The 20,783-nt window shown below is 51.3% G+C and overlaps 1 protein-coding gene across 9 annotated transcripts in view; it reads right to left on the reverse strand.

Moving 5' to 3' along the window:
* The window catches only part of SH3PXD2A (SH3 and PX domains 2A), a 242,693-nt gene that overhangs the window by 110,549 nt on the left and 111,361 nt on the right, over positions 1-20,783 (reverse strand). For 8 of the 9 annotated variants that reach the window (XM_086680773.1, XM_086680770.1, XM_086680771.1 and 5 more), the window contains 2 exons: positions 11,249-11,325; positions 1,081-1,172 (listed from right to left, as the gene is read on the reverse strand). In XM_086680773.1, the coding sequence (XP_086536899.1) occupies positions 1,081-1,172; positions 11,249-11,325 (169 nt within the window). Of the gene's footprint in view, positions 1-1,080; positions 1,173-11,248; positions 11,326-11,491; positions 11,615-20,783 lie in introns of those variants that run through there. The other variant, XM_086680772.1, reaches the window with a different exon arrangement.

Below are 20,783 nucleotides of genomic sequence, written 5' to 3' on the forward strand. Positions count from 1 at the left end.
CAGGCTTCCCCTCCCCATCACCAGATGGCCTCCTGCCTCTTCCCACCTGTCCCAGATCATTCCTCCATACCTTTCTTTCCTTTCCCTCTGTTGTACCCACCCCATCTGACTCTCTGCCACTCATCCTGGTACTTTAAGATTTTAGGGGAAAAAAGCTATTGAACGAAGGGATCTCTCAGCACCCCCTTTGGTCCTCTCCCCACCCTCTCCTCTGGCCAATATTTTCCCTGCTTGCCCTCTTCTGCTCATCTGCTCCTGGGCGGAAACCAGATTTCTCTCTCTACTGAGAACCTACTCTGGTGAGGATCTGTTCTGAGCAAGAGAGCGTGGCCGTCACAATGGAGTCTGGTCATGTATGTGAGAAGCTAGCATGACTGGGTGGGTCATCTTAAACACCAGACCCAGAGCAACCTGATTCCAGAGAGAAGAGAGGGAGATCTGCTTGGTTCCCCATTCCTCTCTAAATATGGAAATACCAGCCAGCACTGGGCCACTAGGAATCCAAGAGTTGGGTTCAAGCCTCCTGCCTGTCACATCCGCAACCAGCTGTGTGACTTTGGGAAAATCACCTAACCTCACTGGGCCTCAGTTTCCTTCTCTGTAAATGTGACTACTAATGGCTATCACAAACTAGCCCAAGAGTTATTCAGCGGGTGAATTTTCAGCCTGGGCAGCACATGCCTCCCCCTGCCCCCTCTGAAGGCCTACATTTCATTTGGGAGCTTGGGAGCATCAATAATTAAGAGCAATGACTGCTAACCCTGGGCATCTGAACAGAGGGTCCATTATATTTTCTTTGATCTCATCTGCTCCTTAACCTGTGAGCTAGAGTTTGCAGGAAAACCTGCTCCCCAAATGCAGAGACAGCCCCACTTGTCAGCTCTGGGGTAAAGGGAAATGAGGAGCAAGCTTGGGCAACAGGGAACAATGGTCTTCATACCTTTGGCCCATCTTTCCCCGGCCTGGTTGGCCTTGCCAGCTCCCCCTTTCCTGTGTGCCCACATCCTGAGCCTCTCCAGCCTGCCCTCAGCTTTAGCCCACACCTCAAAGTACACAGGAGATGACTGAGCTACCACTTACTCTTTTGGGGGGTTGACATCCTCTGGTCGGGCCTCAAAGAACCGAAAGACTTCATCACACTGTGAAATGTGGGGAGGCAGTCGGACAAGTGCCTGTGGAAAGATAGGAAGAAAGGGCATTAGGCCTGATGAAAGTCAAAAGCAGGGTCAATTCAGTCTGACGGTGACGGCACAGGCTCCAGGCCTGTGCCGTGGAAGACACCGTCATGCAGCCAGCCACCCAACCAGACGACTCATCAGCGACTGAACTAATCAGCTAACATGAAACAACTCTTCATCCATCCCATCAACTAGCCAACCAGCCAGTTAATCCACTAACCAACTAGTCAATAAAAATAATCAGCCAACCCCAATTAATTTATCAACCATCCAGTCAACAATTCGACCAACCAACCATTCAACTAGCCAGTTCACCAACTAAACAACCAGCCAACCAAGCAAATCACAATGAGCATTGAGCCCTAGGTCTCGGAGCCCTCGGAAGCCAGTCATTCGGCACGAACCCTGGAAGGATTCCCTCCTGCCCAGAGAGTCAGTCCAAGATCCTTAGCCTGACAACCCAAGGGCTTATTCTACCAGCCTCATCTCCCACCAGTCACATTCTGGACACAGCTGCTAGTCACAGCCCCTAAATACTGACTGCACAATTAATTATTTCATGACAAGCGGATAATTCTACCAAGCACAACAGGGTGCTATGACAGAATCTGATAGGACCCAGGAAGATTAGCAGAGAGGAGGGGGGGTGGTTTCAGGAAAGACTCTGAAGCTGAGTTCTGAAGGATGGGTAAGAATTAACTGGTCAAGTGAGGGTGGTGAGACCAAGCATAATGGCTCCGTGGGGCCTGAGCGCACTAAACGAGGGGAGAGGGACCACCAGTCTGGTCCAGCAGGGCTTTGTTTAGGATGCCTGGCAGAGTGGTATGAGCTGAAGGGGTTGGAAAGGCTTCTTAGAAGAGTGGCCATGAGCTAACAAAGAGGTATGTGCAGTATTTGGACAGGCAGAGAGGAGAAGGCAGCCACCGTACAGGGGTAAGTGTCCAGGTAGGGGCATGCACCAGCTGTGAGCCTGTCACCCCAACAGGGCTGAGAGTCTGCTGCTGGAAAGTGAGGAGTCACAGTCAGAGGTGTTCAGAGTTCCTGTTGCACACCAGACCAGCACATACTGCGTACCTTGCAGCCTGGGGCACCCGGGACCCCTGACCTGCCCCAGTCCAACGTGGAGGCTGCGGGGGAGCATGAGACAGGTGAAGCCCTGCTCCTGGCTACTCGATTCAGTATGTAGAGAAGACACTGGAAAGATTCTTTAGCACAAACAGATGGGAGAGGTTGCTCCCAAGGCAGGGCTGAGGGACAGGGCCAAGGGAACTCTGGGATAGAGCCAGGAGAAGGGAGAAGAAAACTTGGGATGGTGTTATTGCAAAGCATTCAAGTGTGGCATCGAGCAGTAGGCATCCCAGCATGACGGCCCTTTTTGATATCATATCCACACCTGGGCAAGATGAGACAAGACCTGACTGTAACACTCTGCAACTCACAGCTGTTCTTTCTAGAGGCCAGGGCTTTCCAAGGGTCTCTAACAGATCACACGCCCATGAGAAGCCAGGAAATAGGAAAGAAGGGAAATTAACATGTAATGGGCAACTGCGATGCTTCAGGCACCGTCCTAAGTCCCTTGACTCCAATTATCCAACAAACAGAGAGGGCCTTTCAGTGCGTGCCTGACATGGGGCTGTGTCCGGTGTCACAGGGATGAGCCAGACACAGCTTCTGCCCTTGCAAGAGCATGTCTGACGAGGTGTCACTCCATTTTGTTCCGGAGGTGGATATCACTGCCTTTGTTTATGACGGGCACACTGAGACTATTCTGCTAAAGTGCAGAATGAAGCCCTGTGCTCAGGAGGTAGAATCAGTGCAAGTTGCCCCAAAGTGTTCAGGTTTTCATTTCAAATACGTGGCATGTGCTGTTTTCTCCCCCAGGAAGGGTAGAGGGAAAGGGAAAAGATAAACTGAGGAAGGCGAGAGAAAGAAAAAGAGAGACAGAGACAGAGAGATGCAGGGAGAGAGACAGAGACAGATGGAGAGACAGACATACAGAGACATAGGGAGACTGATACGGAGAGACAGAGACAGAAAGAGACGGGGCGGGGGGATCAGGCCTGTGCACAGCAAGGGCTCCTGGCAGGAGAACTTAAGGGCTGGGCTGGGCAGGGGGGAAATCATTACCAGGGACCCAGGCTGTGTGCACGCTCGCTGCCAGGGTGACCTCCCTGAAAGGAAGAGGGAAGGGAGCCAGGGCTGGCTTCCAGCAGGCCCGGAGCGCCAGCACCCTCCCAGCTCAGCACGCTGCCACCCGCCCTCAGCGCAGCCCCTGGCCAGCCACGGCTCGCGCCGCCCCAGCAGCGAACACAGGGGCTCTTCATGCCGACAGAGACTGGCATTCCGGGGCCAGAGGACGTGTGGGCCGTGAGGGCTTCAGACAAAGAGGCCTTTTGGTCGAACCACCGTGGCATCTTGACTGAACAGAGAGCCCCGAAGGGAGCCGCATGGAGGGCTCATCCTGATTGCAGGCAGACAAGAGGCTCCCAGCTCAGCCCAGCTTCCATCAGCCCTGCCGCCAAGCCCAGATCTGCCAAAATTATCTGGCAAGAGAGCTAGGTGCTGAGCAGTCTGGCCCCCGAGGCCTGGGCTGCCAATCACTGCCAGAGCCGGGAAACCCCCAAATCCAGCCATTCTGAGAGGAGCAGGTGGGGGCCATACATGGGTATTTTCAAGGGCACCACCCAGGCCATTGAAATGCCAATACCATTGGGCATTCAGGATTTATGCTATGGGTGGTTAAGTCAGGGCCTCAGGGCCACCCAGACATGGGTTTGAGTCCTGGTTCTACCATTCATGGGCTGTGTGGTGCTGAATGCGTTACTGGCCTCTCTGAGCTCAGTACAATGGGTATGACATGGCACCTATTTGTTAGGAGGCTAGGTGAGATTGTAACTAGGAGGAGCCTAGCACAGTGCCTGGCACTGAGTAAACACTCCGTAAATTTTAGTTGTACTGTTGTCTTTGCTGCTATGTTCTCTAGATGAATGGAGTGATGCATACTAGAAACAACACTGGGATGGGAGTCGGAGACCTCAATTCTAATTCCAATCCTGCCCTTATATACTTGCCCATGACCTTGGGCAGCTCACCTCACCTCTCTGGTTGTCATTTCTTCTAGGATAAAGCAGACTAACTCTGGAATCTCAAACTATCTCAAGGAAAACCTGTTGGGTGAGGTAGAGTGATTCTGTGGGTACAAGTGAAATCGTGCCTTGTAGATGGCCCACCTTGGTCTTAGAGATCACCATGTTCATTAGTATAGCAAAGGCTCTGAGAAGTCCTGCAGGGAAGAAACCTGTAGAGCTTTGTTCAGATCAGCATTTACTGATAATCATGGCATGCTGAAGGATTGGCTCATGTAATCATCACATTAACTCTAAGAGATGGGTATGACTATGATTTCAATTTTAAGGAGAAGCAACTAAAGCACAGAGGTTAAGTGATTTCTCAAGGCTGCACAGCCAGTAAGTAGCAGAATTTTCAATTGGGCCGTCTGAGTCCAGAGCCTGTGCTCCGTCTGGATCTAGTACTGCCTCCAGCACTACCCACAGGTCTCTGACCGTGGAGCAGGTCCTCCAACGATTCCTACTGACAGCCCATCAAACACAGCTGGGACAAATCCAGGCTACAGACATTCTGAAGTTTCTTCCATCTCTAACGGTCCGTGGCTCCAGCACTACAAACAGCACCATTATTAGTGAATTCGGTGTCTGACCTATCATTCTATGCTATCGTTCTATGTGACTGAGCCTTTCTTTTTTTTTTTTAATTTTTTGTAAATTTTTAAAAAGTTTTTTAATGTATATTTTTGAGAGAGAGAGACAGAGAGAGAGAGAGAGAGGGCAAGCAAGTGGAAGAGGGGCAGAGAGAGAGAGAGAGAGAGAGAGAGAGAGAGAGAGAGAGAGACAGAATCTGAAGCAGGTCTAGGCTCCAAGCTGTCAGCACAGAGCCTGATGAGGGGCTCAAACCCATGAACTGTGAGATCATGACCTGAGCTGAGGTCAGATGCTTAACTGACTGAGCCACCCAGGTGCCCCTAAAGTTTTTTTTTAATGTTTATTTATTTATTTTGTGTGTGTGTGTGTGAGAGACAGAGACAGAGAGACAGAGACAGAGAAAGAGCGCACGCATGAGCGGGAGTAGGGACAGAGAGAGAGGGAAACAGAATTTGAGGTAGGCTCCAGGCTCTGAGCCGTCAGCACAGAGCCTGACACGGGGCTCGAACTCACAAACTGCGAGATTGTGACCTGAGCCGGAGTTGGACGCTTAACTGACTGAGCCACCCAGGTGCCCCCTGACTGCGCCTTTCTAATAGGACCCTGATTCAGGTTCGGTGGGAAGAGCTGGAATGAGTATGACCTCACAGCCCTCGGCACCCAGGGAGGGGGCAGTGCCCTGTGGGGCTGCTTAGAGTGTGCAGGCCCCTGTCCAATGTCGGTGGAGCTGAAATCAGTCCCTTTTTGACCTTGCCATCCTGTGGTCCAGGGGGTCCGTGAACTAGCTGAGAGCAGATATGGAGAAACAAGGCAACAGAAGGAGTCAAGGGCAGGGGGTGCCTAGGAATGGGGGAGACCAGTGAAGACGTGCTGAAGAGCCACCCAGGTGTGCCACCAGCCCGTCCCTCCAGTGCCTCCCTTCCCCAGTCCTAAACTGCCCTGAGGTCTCCAGCTCCTGGCCTGTCCCGACCATTTTCTGGGAGCCAGTGACCTGGGCCACCATTTGGTACCATGTCATCATTCTAGAAGACACGGATTCAGATAAGGGAGAGGGTGGCTGCACTGCATGCCTCTGAGACCTCCACCCAGATGCTGCGGCCACAAGCCTGGTTTTTCAAGTGCAGTGGCATGGGAGGGGGCCCCAGGCAGACTGAGCTCAGACCCGCTTTGAAATGACCCAATGACTCCCTTCCATGAAGCTTGCCACTCTGGGTAATGTCTGCCCAAGGACGAAAAACAAACTTCTGCATTTGGCAAAACAACTGTGGATGCCCTGCTATTTCCATGGGATCAAACATTTTCCTCTTTTTAGGAGCATCATTTTGATTTCTTTTTTTAATTTCAGAGAGAGAGTGTATGAGCAGGGCAGAGGGGTAGAGGGAGAGAAGGAGAGCATCTTAAGCTCAGCGTGGAGCCTGACGCCTGAGAGTGGAGCCTGATGCAGGGATCAATCTCATAACCGTGAGATCATGACCTGAGTCAAAATCAAGAGTTGGACACTTAACTGACTGCGCCACCCAGGTGCCCCAGGGGCATCATTTGATTTCTAATCAATGTAAATCTTCTGGGTAAAAGCCCAGGGACTTAGGGTCGGGTGGGGGTGTGACACAGGGGGCTGGAGTCCTGCCCATCTGGCCACACGCCCACTCTCTGCCCCCATCCCCACCGCTGGGCTGCCTCTAGCCTGCCTGGAATGTTCCTCCTGGATCCCTGTCTAGGAAGCTGGGAGCTCACAGAACTTCTCTGAATCAAACGCAGGAGTTCTCTTTTTGAAGGATGTAGCCGCAAATCCTTCTAAAATTGAAACAGCATCTAATTCGTAGCATTTAAGCCATTTCACAAGGGATCCTAGTACATTGGGGCTTCGGGGACATGTCACCGTCCTCACAGGTTTCCTCTGCTTGTGTGTGATCCTTGCATTTTATCATCAGATACTGGCTGGACACCCACATGAAGCCAGGCTTCCTGCTTGTTACTGAAGACACAAAGATAACAGATGTGGCCCTCCAGTTGCTCCCGGTCCAGAGAAGGTGGACACACAGAAATCACCCTCCTACAGAGGATAGGTGTGCTGCATGGAAGCAGGCACAGAGTTTTCTGGGGAGTGGAACAGCAAGGGTGGTTGGCTTTCCCTGGGGAGTCAGGAGGCTTCTAGGAGGGGCATCATGGGAGCTGAATGCATCTGCAGGAAAAGGACTAGCAAGGCCTGGGCGTGGCAGCCTAAGGGACTCTGGCTAGTTGGGAACGGCTGCACCTCTGGCGGACTGGCCTGCAGAGCCTTGAGGAGAGGCCTGAGCAGCACTTAGAACGAGCCCACAGAGGGCCCAGCCAAGCGCCCAGAGGTTCTTGTGGGCAATGGGGCTCCCCTGAGGGTCTTCAAGGAGAAAGGGACATAATCAGCTTTATCCCAGGCTGGAAATGCTTTGCCTGGGTCTATCTGGGCCTGTGGAGATGGAGATATTCTACCAGTTGGGGTCCCCCAGAGTACCAGCCCACGTGGGAGGCAGGAACAGATCAATCTTCGCTCTCTGCCTCCGTGTCCCCATCAGCAACACTCCTGACCCAGGCTAGCCCTTAGAATGGGGCCCATAAGAACAAAGTCTCCCTGTATCTAGGACTGACTATACCAGGAAGTCTCGGTGCTTCTTAAAGGCATGTGTTTTGGTTGGGACATGAACCTTCCTCTTTATTAAGGTGAGAGCCAATGATGGGCCAGGCATGGTGGGAGGGAGATGCCTGGGACTAAGAACCACGTCCCAGAAATAGCCTCAGTTTTCAAATCTGGGGAGCGGGAATAAAAATGAATGAGTCTGATAGATGTGGAGGATCACGTGGAGAGATCTTTACCTCTTCAGGGGAGATCCTGCCTTGTCCCCCTCCCCCAGTCTGACTACAACCAACGCTTCATCCCTCCCACAAAGAAAACCATTGATCCTGAAAACAAGTCTATCTTGGACGGCGGAATAATAGAAGCAATCTCAGCTTTTTGGGCAGCAAAAAAAAAAATTCTAGTTGCACCCACCAGGAAATGGAGACTTGTATAAACGTCATTACCATGGCAAAGGGTGAGTTGATCATTCTCAAACACTCTCTCTCCCTGCCCCCCACCCCACCCCCTGCCCTGGGATATTTATTTTATCCCCTAGACAAACACTGCAAACATGTATTTCACACGCAGGAATGGGGTAAATGGAGTCACTTATAAAACTGTTAGTCGGAGCCCCTAAAGTATAGCTCTCGCTTGTTAGTGAGATGAAAGTCTTCGACGTTTTGAGGCCACAGAATCATTAAATATTAACCGCATAACCATGTTGCCCATTAAATTAATTTATGGAGCTAAAGAAATGCCTTTGGAACCCCTCTTGATAGACACCCAGCCCTCAAGTGCCACATAAAACAATCACCCGACTGGTGCTCGGTCAATTTTCCGTGACGCTCATCCAATCTGCCCCATATATGTTTAAAATTAACACTGAGATTTGGGCTGTGAAACCACCATTGGGCAGAGGGACTGGCTGGCTGGCGAGGGCAGGGAGCCTGAAGTCTGGGGAGGTCTACTGCGCGGTCAGACTTTCCGCGTCTGAGTCCTGGCACAGGAGCTGGCTGCTCTGTGCACAGAGCCAGCTTCACAGTTTTGGGTGCATCTGAATGCCCAGCAAATCCCAGACTGGGAGCCCGCGTTGGCCAGCAGTCCAAGGAAGATGCTGCCCAGCCAAGCAAAGCTGCATATGGAAACTGGAAACAAAAATCCCAGAGGTTCCCAGCAGTGTGTCCAGGGACAGACATGAACGAGGGAACGGCTGGCCATGCAGCAGACTGCACATGGCACTGACCATGGGATTCATGGTGGGGCCAGTGATGAGGAGTGACACTCGGATCCTGAGTGGCCACAGATTGGACAATCGGGAGGCAGAGCTGTGAAGCACGATGCTGGGTGGCAGTGGCCATGGACTGTTGCTGGCTTATCTATCCCTAATGATGATTCCAAGGTCATTCCCAGGTCTCAGACAATCATACGACAGGCCCCAGCTTTCTAGTTCCGAAGAATTAAAGGCCACTTCTGCACTGCCCTCCCCCTCCCTCCTCCGCCACCCCCCCTCCCCCCCCCCCTGCCATTCTCAGAGTAAATTACAGCCTGTGAGATGGCTGGCTGCTTGGTGAACCCATGACATTCCTCCTTGCTGCCTGGCTCTGTGCTAATCAGGTTAGGAGGCCCCTCCTCTTACAGACTCCACTTAAATGGCTCCCCCGGCCACCAACTGGGCACCACTGGGGCCCCAGAGCCCCCCTGAATCTCATCCTGATTCAGGAGTCCTGTTCAAAGCCTGATCCCAGGAGATAAGATGTTATCAGTTTCCTCCTCCGGATGGCCTAGGATACGGCATTTCCACTGCAGATGCCTCGGGCTCCACCAGCTCCAGGAGGCTGAGGCTGATGTGAGCCATAAATCCCCAGCTGGGAGAGGCCTCCTCCCCTCTGCCCCCTCCTCCATTAGCTTTGCCCATTTATTTAACTTCTTGGGAGAGGAATAAAGAGAAATAAAAGCTCGGGCGGCAGCCATCAACTGAACTGGAAATGGCAAATGCTCTTTAAAGAGAAAAATGAATATTGATCCGAAGAAGAGGAGCTTCTCGTGTCAGACAATTCATCAGCGGGAATTCTCTTTAGGTTAAGGCAGACAGTGTGACCGAGTATAACTGGCACAGTCACAAAATGGAAACCTGGGTTGATGGAGACTATATGGGAGTGTTCGTCTTCCTACGGGCTTGGGGACACCAGTTAATACCTTTAGCAACTTGATTCTTATTTAAACATTTTTATTGCCAAACATAGTGTTTCTGAATCGTAAAACACTAGTGCATCAAGGGACTGTGCAGCAATAATTCCGTGCAGGGACAGAGCATTTCAGAAGTGACAAACACTATGATACATATTCTCTTGTGCAGCGCCTTTCGTGAACTCTGCAAGAGTTGCCTTTACCCTGGTTTCCAGAGGAGGCAACCGGGACTCAGAGAAGTAAAGTAACTCGCCCAGAGTCACAGAGCTAGTGGGGGGTAGTGGGATTTGATCCCAGCTCTTCCCGTCCTAATGCCAGCATTGCAACTATCCCATACTTGCTTCTCCTCAAGGGTCTTGAGTCAGACTCCACAAGTTTCACTGAACTAAGAAGTCCCATTTCCATCAAAGCCAGTGGTAACAGTGTATTGTTTACGCCTTTTAATAATAATCATCAAAAGCCAGCGTCTCCTGAATGCCTCCTCTCTCCCGGACACTGTGCTGGTGCCTGGCCTGTGCCTGCTCCTTTCATCCCCACGACTACCGTCTGTGGAGCCACTGTCCTCCTCCCAATTACACAGGTGTGAAAATTGAGGCTCTGGAAAGTTAAGTGACTTGCCCAAGTTCATGCAGCTAGTGAGGGTTTTGAACCCAGGCAGCCTCACTGTCCAGAGGTCTGGTGCCCAGGCCGTTTTCACTGCCGGGATCCTAGGCTCTAATCAAAGTGGAAAGAGGAAGGGACTCTGTTTCATGACCCTGTGGTCACTCTCCCATCTGTTCTTTGGCATTGGCTGTTTTTTTTTTTTAAGTTTATTTATTTATTTATTTTGAGAGAGACAGAGACAGCAGGAGCAGAGTAGGGACAGAGAGAGAGAGAGAGAGAGAGAGAGAATCCCAAGGAGGCTCCACACTGCCAGCACAGAGCCCAATGCGGGGGCTTGAACTCACAAAACCGTGAGATCATGACCTGAGGTGAAACCAAGAGTCAGACGCTCAACCGAATGACACCCAGGCGCCCCTGGCAGTGGCTGTTTTGAGGCACCTGCGCACACACACCCGTGTGTCTGTGAGAGTGAGGGCTTGCATCGATAAAAACGTGTGCACAAACATCCGTGACCATCAACACTTCTGTGAATAAACAAATATGCATTTCTGATATTTCAGATACTATTGAACTCAGAATTGGTTCCAACAACGTCCTGAAAGGAATTCACAGAAACAGTTCTCCTGTGTCAAGCAAAAAGTCCCATACAGAATCCCTTCAGCAGGAGACCCCTTAACTGAGCTCCCGAGCGGGTGGAAGTGATTTAAAATAGTGTTTTGTAAACATGGACATGTCCCAAAAGAAGTCTCAGCTGTGATCCCAAGGCCCATGTGCTCCAGGGGGTGGCCCAGTCATGAGCGACCCCTCCCTGAGGGACAGTCATACCCACCCCTCTGGCCAAGAAATGCCAGGTGTCAGGATGCATCTGCTAAACCACAGCCAAGAGTTTTATACAGATGGCTCTCCTTCACAGATGGACAGACTCTCTGGCAGACGGACTGGCCCCTCCCCGCCTGCAGACGCACCCTTACCCGGCAGTACTCGTCGATGGGCTTCAGCCTCTTCACAGCTACGTCCCGGATGTGGCTTCTCCGGAAGAGGATTTTGCCTGGAAGAGACACACGCTCGTGAGCCGGTTGATTCTGGGGAAGGCTGCCATGGGACCTGGGCCACCTACACTCATTCCCCTCTCCCTCAGCTTCTCAGCATTTTAGCTGGCTACCAAGTGCCACCACCTCTGCCCATTGTCAAGAAAACAAGAGAGGAGCAATCACCTCTCCCAGGGGGTAGGAGGCGCCCAAGGCTGAGGGCCCAGGACCTCTGGGGCCCAGGAGCCCCAGAGGCTGCCATCTTGGCCAAATCACCTTGTCTGGGTCTAATGGCAGAATCGATGCCCTGACATGGGTGTGGCTCCCAAGTGACCTCACAAATAAATACAAAGGACGGCCCAACCCACACGCCATGTTTGGTTTTCAGGCCCATCCCTCCTTGAGAAATCAGCATTCCTTCCTGCCAGTCAGGCAGGAATTCCTATTCTTAGTTTAGGTGGGTGGCTATTTCCAGGGCGGGCACAGGCCAATGCCAAGGGAGCACGGCTGCCCCAGCCTGACTTTTCTCCAGCCTCTCTGTACACACAGCCTCCAACAGTGCAGGCCACTGTGCAGATGGGCTGGTACACCCCTCTGCAGGTATGGGCAAGGCTTACAGGAAAGGCCAGCCCCTCAGACTTTCCCAGCAGGCTCTTCTGAGCTTGCTGAATTCAATTTTAACAACCAGATCAATGTATAGTCCTTTTCAGCCAGTTCAATTCAGAGTTTGATCTCCTTGGTCTGACTTTCAAGTCCTGACATGGTTAACATTTCTATGCCCCATGGCCATCGATGTTGAGTCAATGCCCCTTTCATTGTTTTTAAAGTTTATTTATTTTGAGACACACACACACACACACACACACACACACACACACACACAGAGAGAGAGAGAGAGAGAGAGAGAGAGAGAGAGAAGACAGCATGAGCTGGGGAGGGACAGAGAGGGAGGGACAGAGAGAATCCCAAGCAGGCTACACTGTCAGCGCGAAGCCCGATGTGGGGCTTGAACTCACGAACCATGAGATCATGACCTGAGCTGAAACCAAGAGTCTGACGCTTAACTGACTGAGCCACCCAGGCACCCCCAATGTCCCCTTTTTAGAAGGCCTTCCTTGATTAGCTGAGCTAGGAGCAACTTCCTCTTTCCAGAACATCCACATACTTTGTCCATTCCTAAGTTACTCACCTCATTCTGCTGTGTGTTACAGATATGTGTGAGCCCCCTTCCATCAGGGGCCTGACACATCCTAGGACACACACAACCCAGCCCATAGCTGTAACAAACATCTGTTGTTCAAGTCTGCCCAGTTTCCCTCTGGAGAGCCTCCCTCCTCCATTCCTGGTCCCTGGGGTTTTCTAACCACACCCCCTGGCAACAAGAGTAGGCCCAGCCTACTGGGCTGTGACCCAGCCCAGCCAACCAGAATCACAGTGATTGGCTCAGAGATGGGCAAGGGACGCCATCTGGGCCAATGAGGGTCAGCCCTGAGACTTCTGCTGGAGGGTTTTTTCTCCCACAGTTGCTAAGCTGGCAGGATGAAAGCCTGAAGCTTCTAGTGGCCATATTTATTACTGTAGGAATTACTCAGTAGGAAACCTACTGAGAGAAAGGATCTGTGCCTGGAACGAAATAGGGGCTCAGTAAATGCTTCCCGAATGATTCAAAAGCAGAGCAAAGAGAAGAACAGCAGATTCCTTTGACATCATTTGAAAGCTGGATATAGCTGTTTGGAACCCAAGGTCTACCTGGTACTTTTCACATGTATGAAGCAATAAAATCATTTTTTAAACTAATTGGAGATGGAGTTTTACACTTGCATTAAAGGAGTTCTAATTAAGATAATTGCCATTTCATGTGAACAGATACACAGACTGCATGTGAATCCACTTGAGTTTCTTCTATCCGGGCCCCAGGGAAGTACGAAGCATTGCCTTGGTTTAAGTTGTTTCCCCGGTGGCACCCAGAGATGAGGCACGTAAGTGGTTTATTTGGGAGCAGATCCCAGAAGATAGCAGGAGGGGAGTGGAGGGAAGACAGGGAAGGGAAGGAAGAATTGCCCAGCCAGTTCACCCCTATGGGTAGCCACAGCTCAGGTCTGTTGGGGATAATATGGACTACACCTCAGAGGTATCCCAACTGAGGGTGAGGGGTATTTGTCACCAACTTCCTGCTTGTGAACATCTGAGAGTGCCAGGACATCTCTGGCACTTCCCGCCGAGTACGCTCCTGTGGCTACAGCAAAGCTCCCAGTCCTTCCCATGAGCAGCCTCCAGAGACAGAGGTCAAGGGCAGTGGACCTCGGAAGGCTAGAGCCTGAGTTCCTGGCCGCCAGAAGAACTGGTCACCAGCCCTGCTCCAGTCGGACCGGGGAGCATCTAACTCATCTCATCATGTGTGACTTGCTTCCCATTTGGGCCCCTCATCCCCCCACATCAGATGTGATCACCTCCTTCCTCCCCTTGGCACCCACACCCCATTCAGCACGAGGCTTTGCATACAGCAGGCGCCCCATAGGTACTTGCTGGCCCATTCACTTCCCTCTCCTGGACTGTCCCTCAAGCTCTCTTTCCTCCCTTCCTCTCCGAAGCCAGGCAGACAGGCCATCTCCCCGTCAGAGGGACGATGCTGTGCAGACTGGACAATGTCATCAAGATAAATCGGCTTTGCCACGTGTTCCTTTAGAAAGGAGATAAAACATGATTTATCAAGACACTGGAGACAGCTTCTTTTCCTTGGAGGAAGATGTCACAGATCTGGTATTCCTGGCCTCTGTGCCTCCTACCCTTTTTTGGTTGCCTGTCGCTTTATTGCCTGCGTGCTGCGGGAGCATATGCGCACAGCCATGGGGACAACATGTGCAAATAAACGCATAGCGTGAGGAGGCCTGCTCTCGGGACTGACAAAACGACAGAACTCCCTGGGTCAGGGTTTCTGAGCCTTCTACCTGAGCCTCATACATCAAGAGCTGGAGATCGCGCAGTCCCAGTGACGCCAGTGGTCAAATGGTAGCTCGCAGGAACCTGGAGGACTCGTCTATGCAGCACAGGAAACCAAAGGAGAGACCACAGTAGGGACCCGGGCCCATGGACCTGGCTCTGCCATGCGCTCCTTTGAAAGGAGATGAAACATGACTTATCCATCCTCCAAAAATAGCACTCCTGCCCTTTCTCATCCTGGCAAGGGACAGAAAGGAAAGGGAAAAGATGGCAGACAAAATCCCTCCATCTCCAAACAAGCCCCTCTCAAGGCTGGCCAAACCCCTGAGTCTGGTACCCCTGAGATACACAGATACATAAGATACGCAGATCACATAAGATCACCTGCAGAGATCACCTGATCCAACTGCAGACAGAACCGCCATAAAGCAAATAGTTGAGGAAAAGTTAAGGCCTCCACATGGTGCAGAAGACTGGCAGAGGGGGGGATGGGGGTAGGTGAGGTGGGGAGATAGGTGGGTTCCCACTCACATGAGTACAGGACCCCCACCTTGCCCCTCATACCCACTCCCTGCAAATGAGGCCACCATGCCTCTGGGACCCTTCACAAAGATTGTGGGTCTGCTGCTCAGGTGCAGCGTCAGAGGAGAGTTTCTGTACAAGCCATTTCCCAGCTGATTTTTTGGAATCCCAACAGGGCTTCTCTCCTTCCCGCTGAAATCCTGACAGGAGCAACGTTTTCTTTTCTTGGGGCTTTGGCACAAGCGGCAGAGGGTAGGAGGGGGAAAGAGGGAGGGAAGATCTGGAAGGGATTCTATGGTCTTGACTTCTCTGTTAGGAATCCAAACCGCACTCGGAAAGCCAAACCGGTGACTGTATTAAAAGGGAGAGAGAAAAAAAGGAGCAGGAGGAAAATCCCCATTAAGGAAGCCGAGACCACAGGGCATTGAAGGCCTCTTGTAAATGTAATTCAGCCCATTTATAGCTCCTGCCAGAGTCTTCAAAGCCATGCAGATGCTGCCCCAGAAATATGATAAGCATCATAAGGAAGATTACACACAGGGCATAAAATAGACCTCAGGACATAACTCACTCCTGAAAGTGGAGAAGGAAGTTGTCGAGCCTGACAGGGTCCAAGCACATAAGTGTAGGTCCCTGTTGCTGCTGCTGCTCTGGGCTGGGCTGAGGAGGTGCGACCAGCAGAAGGAGCAGGGGCCTTAGCAGGAGTCCTGGGTTCAAGTTCTGCCTGGGCCACAGGCTGGCTGCATGACCCTGAAGCAGGTTCCTCTGGATTCTCATCTGGAGACCAAAGGGCTGTGGCTCCATGGCTGCTCCCTCTAGAAGTCCTAAGATTTGCACAGCGGGCATGGTGGAATTGAGAGGGGCAGAGGAGGGGCGAGACAAGCGGTAATAGTAGCCAAGTGCTTACTACGTGCTGGGCACAGGCTAAGAGCTTTTCATTGGGTTCTCTCACTTAATCCCCACAATGACTTTGAAGCAAGTAATTTTATTATCCCTACTTTGCACAGGGGATGGTGGCTCAGAGAGGACTGTCCAAAGTCACACAGCCACTAAGTGGCTAAGTTGAGATTTCAACCTGGGATTTTACAGCTCATATAGTAAGAGGGAGACAGAAGGCAATGAATTCAGAGAGGTCTTTGGGGTCCAATCAAGTGAGGCCTTGAGAGCCATGATGAGGACTTAGGATTTTACTCTGCGTGTGATGGAAGCATTACTAACATTTCCTCCATACTAGGTGCTCTGCTATGATGTAGGGATCAGCCGCCTTGGGGGATGACTGAGAACTACATAAGCCATAACCACGGACGGTTGGACACGCCATGGTACCCCACATACAAGCGGTCCTCCCAAGGTCTCTGCCTACCAGATACAAATGACCCAGTGAATGAACCAGCAAAGTGGGAAGGAGAGGGAACCAGTGTCTCATGGACTTTGGAAAGAAAGAGCTCCCTGAAACAGCAAACCTCCCTGTCCTTCCTATGCCCCCACCCCTGCTCTGTGGGCGGGTATCCGCCACAAGTCAGTGGGCATCACCCGAGGGAGATCAATCTTTGCCCCAATCCCCCATGTCGCCTGACCTTCTCATCAGCAGTGTCCACTCTGAGCCAGGACACACAGCTGGGGCCTTGACTCAGGAAGGTCCCCATGCTTGGGTGGCAGAGGGATTTCTTCCTCCCGCCCAGGACACTATGCATGTAATGAGGCATCTCAGTGGTACTTGATGGGTCTTAGTAATTGGCACTTGCTTCTGCAGAATGAACTGTTTCAAGAAGTTGAGAGAGGAGGACATGGCTCAGCCATGAAGAGTCTGGCAATTTCCATGAACCGGGTATGTGTTCCTACAGATGGGCAAGCACCCATTGTACGGGGGGCGATTTGAGAGCATAGGCTCCAGAAGTAATAGGAAAGGACTAGTCTCAGGGCCTCTTTTGGTCTGTCCAAACTGATGTAATCTTGGCAGCCTCTCCTCGTCAAGATTCACAGTGTGTATGTGAGCACCTATACTTCCTCAAAGGACCCCCTCTTCCTTGCTTTTTCTGCCACCTGGAATGCCACCCATCCCTCCATCACCATCTTGATGCTCCAGGTGCTAAGACCGCAGTGAACAAGACAGACGGGGCCCTACTCTCAAGGTTTTTACATTTAGATTGGGGACAGGATGTGCATGGACAGGACACAGTATACAATTTTCATATCTAGTAAGTAGTTTGGTTACACATATGTGTCTCCTCCCATCTCTAAAAAAGAATAAAAAGGGGAATGGGAAGGGGCCTGCCTAGGGGGCAGGAGAATTCAGCTAGTGGTCAGGGAAGTTTGGTGGAGACTTTGAGGAGAGGGAGCCAGTCATGTAAGGTTCTGGAGTAAGAATGCTCAGCCAGAGGCAACTACAGAGCAAAGTTGAAAGACAGAAGAGAGGCCGTGTAGCTGTGTTGTAAGCCACAGAAAGGAGTCTGGTGTTCTTTGAAGTGCCTTGGGCCTCCTTCTCCATCCCAAGGCCTCCTCTCTGAAGCCTTCCTTGAATGTCTGTCTTGCCCTCCAGCCTCTAGGACCCTCTCGCAGTCACCCCACTCTTGCCCCTGATCTCTGCTGTCCTGGAGAATTTGTCAGGGAGTCACCATCCCAGGACCCAGTCTCACCTTCCCTAGGGGTCCCCAGATACATAGGCCACCCTGGCCTCCCAGGGTGCAGATGCTCTCAACCCTCTCCCTTCACGGCTGTCCAGAGAACCTGGACCATCACAGGGGACTGGCCTTAGAAACAGGAGAGGCCACAGCAGGCCCAGAGGCCCCAGAGCACATGGTGCAGAGGCCTCATTCTCCATGAACAACGCTCCCACCAGTCTAATTGGATCTAAGGACAAAAAGGGAAGGGGTGCATTAGTCTCCCAGGGCAGCTGTAACAAATTACCATAAAGTTGGTGGCTTAAAACAACAGAATATATTCTCCCCCAGGTCTGAGGCCAGAGGTCTGAAAGTGCCAGCAAGGCTATGCTCCCCCTAAGGCTTTAGGGGACAATCCACGCTTGGCTCTTCCAGGTTTTGGGGGCTCCAGGCATTCTTTGGCTTGTGGCCACCTCACTCTGGTCTCTGCCTCTGTCTTCACACGGCCTCCCCTCGTCCATCTGTGTCTCAAACCTGCCTGTGCCTTTCTTCAATAAGGACACCTGCCTTTGGGTTCAGGCGCACCCTAAAGTCAGGATGATCTCATCTCCAGATCCTCAACTTGACATCTGCAAAGACCCTTTCTCCAAATGAAGTCATACTCACAGGTTGGGGGTTAGGATGTGGACATAGGGGCCGCTCTTCAACCCACTACAGGGGGTTATGGCAACATCTACAGAGTTGTCCTGACTCATGACAGTCTTGTATCCCTAAACGGGCCACAGTCACCCTGAGGGCAGGGATAACTTTCTATACTCCCTCTGTCCCTGGCAATCCCTGGCACTGAGCGAGTGCCATGCATGTGGGTGTTGACTGATACCCTCAGGAAGGTCAGAGGATTGTCTGGAGAGAGTGGGTGGAGAGTCTCTGGAGCTGTCAGCGGGCAGGCAAGCTCTGTGGGTCAGAGAGCCGACTGAGTGGAAAGGGGGTCCTCTCTGGCTCTGCTGGCTGATGCGGCACCCAGGAGAGCCTCTTCTTTGCCAAACCAATTTGGGGAGAGAAGATGAAAAGGTTATTGGAGGAATCCCCACCCCTGCAAAAAGTGACATGTATGTACGCTCATGGGGTGTGCTATGGTCTGAATGTTTGAGCCCTTCAAAATTCATGTTGAAATCCTAATGCCCAATGTGATGATATTGGACATGGGGCCTTTGGGGAGTGAGATGGTATTGGAGGAAGAGCCCTCACAAATGGGATTAGTTCTTTCATAAAAGACACCCCCACAGACTCCCTGTGGCCTCCATCATGTGAGGACACAGTGAGAAATCTGCAACCAGACCCCCACCCGAACACCCTGGTCTCAGACTTCCAGCTTCCAGAAGTGTCGGAAATAAGTTTCTGTGGTTTATCAGCCACCCAGTCTGTGTGTTTTTTGTTACAGCAGCCCGACCAGACTAAGACAGAGTGATAAGACGCAGGCAATGCCTGTAGGGAAGAAAAGGAATAATTAGCTTCCACCCCACAGCTCTGGCTTAGAGTCTCGCACGGCAGGCATCTGTGGGTTTGCCTGCGAGCGTCTGTACTGCAGTGTCCTGAGCTTCTTCTGAGGAACAATCCCTCCTTCATTCTCAGGCTGTGTGAGTTCAGTGGGGCTCACTTCACCCCAAACACCTGGAGTTACCAATCTGTATAGTCCAGCCATGGGCGTGTGACCCAAACTGGTCCAAGGAGAATCGGCCTGGGACTTTTGCTGGAACTACCAGAAAGAGAAGTACTTTTTCCTCAGGAGCTGCTAACTCACACATTGTGAACCCCAAGTTGCTAGGATGTATCTTTGCAAATCGCCACCACCATTTGGGACAGCTTGTCTGGGAATGAAATTGCCAAAGAAAGCAAAGCTGAGAGCTAGAGAGATACACGATTTGGTCACCTACATCCAGCCATGCCTGAAACCACTACCCTTGAAGTTTTCAATTACATGAGCCAATAAATTTCCCCATTTTTCTTACACCAGATTGAGATGGATCTAGTCCTTGTCACCGAGAGGTTCCTGATTAGTACATCTGGCCCTGTCATTTACTGTTGTGTGATATGGGACAAGTCCCAACCTATTTGAATCTCAGTTTCCTCAAAATGCAAAATGGGCACAGTAATGCCTAACTCAGAGGATTATTGGGAGGAGTCCATGAACTGATGTACAAAATCGTTTAACACGGAGCCCAGCCCATCACAAACGTTGAGCAAATGGGATCTCTTATGAGCTGACAATCCAAGGTCACATAGGTGGGGTAGCATGGGGGTGGGGGTACAGCCTGGTCCCGCCTACCTCCTCACTGGCTGCTTGGGATCTGAGCAGTATAGTGTTTCCCTGGCACCCTCTGTCACTTATCTTCCCACCCGAGGCCAGACACTAGCTCCCTTCAGCCTGTAGCAACCTTTCCTGATTCAAACCCTCGCCCCCTAAAGACACTGTGTCTCCCACGCAGCTCCCATTTCTCTCCTTTGGGACGCTCTTCCATTAGTCCAATGCAGAGAGCAGAGAGCAGAGAACAGAACACACAACAGAGGCAGCGATTACTTACTTGACCCGGCCACCTGGGGGCGCTAGGATGACTCCCACAGGCGAGCCTCCCACACGGCACTCTCCGCCCCCTCTCCCACAGGCTCAGGGAAACACTCTTGAAAAAACCCAGGGGGCTTTCGCCACAGATGGAAACCTTAACTCCTCTCGCAGCCACAGCATGCTTACAGTAAGAACCATCACATCCAGGAGAGAAAAATGATTTTCCAAATTCTGATTTGGAGGTTCCCATTCCCCAGTGCAGAGCCAGTCTTAAAGGAACAAAATCTTTTATTCCCCCATCCTCAATGGGGCCCCATGGGATTTATGGGTGTCTGCTACAAAGAAAACACCTAGTCCTGGCACATCAGAGGTTTTAATACATCTTTACTGAATCAAACAGAATTGAAGTCTTTTCGAGCAGCCTTACAGAGCTATGACCAGAACAATTTTTTCTTTCCTTAAAAAAATTTTTTTTTAATTATTTAATTTTTTGAGAGAGAGAGAGAGAGAGAGAGAGAGAGAGAGAGAGAGTGAGAACAGGGGAGGGGCAGAGAGAGAGGAAAAGAGAGAATCCCAAGCAGGCTCCACACTGTCAGCGCAAAGCCTGGTATGGAGCTCGAATTCACAAACTGTGGGATCATGACCTGAGCCGAAATCAAGAGTCGGATGCTTAACCAACTGAGTCATCCAAGAGTGCCCCTACCCTTTTAAAAAAATGTTGTTTTAGCTTTCCTTCCTTTTTTAAAACTCCTTTCTTTTTGAAGTATAATACACACACAGAAAAGTGCACATGCATGTGCATAGCTCAATGAATTTCACAAATGGAGCCCACGTAGGTAACCAGGGCCCAGGC

This window comes from Puma concolor, chromosome D2 (genome assembly GCF_028749965.1).
Source record: "Puma concolor isolate L17-30 chromosome D2, mPumCon1.1.hap2, whole genome shotgun sequence".
Lineage (NCBI taxonomy): Eukaryota > Metazoa > Chordata > Mammalia > Carnivora > Felidae > Puma > Puma concolor.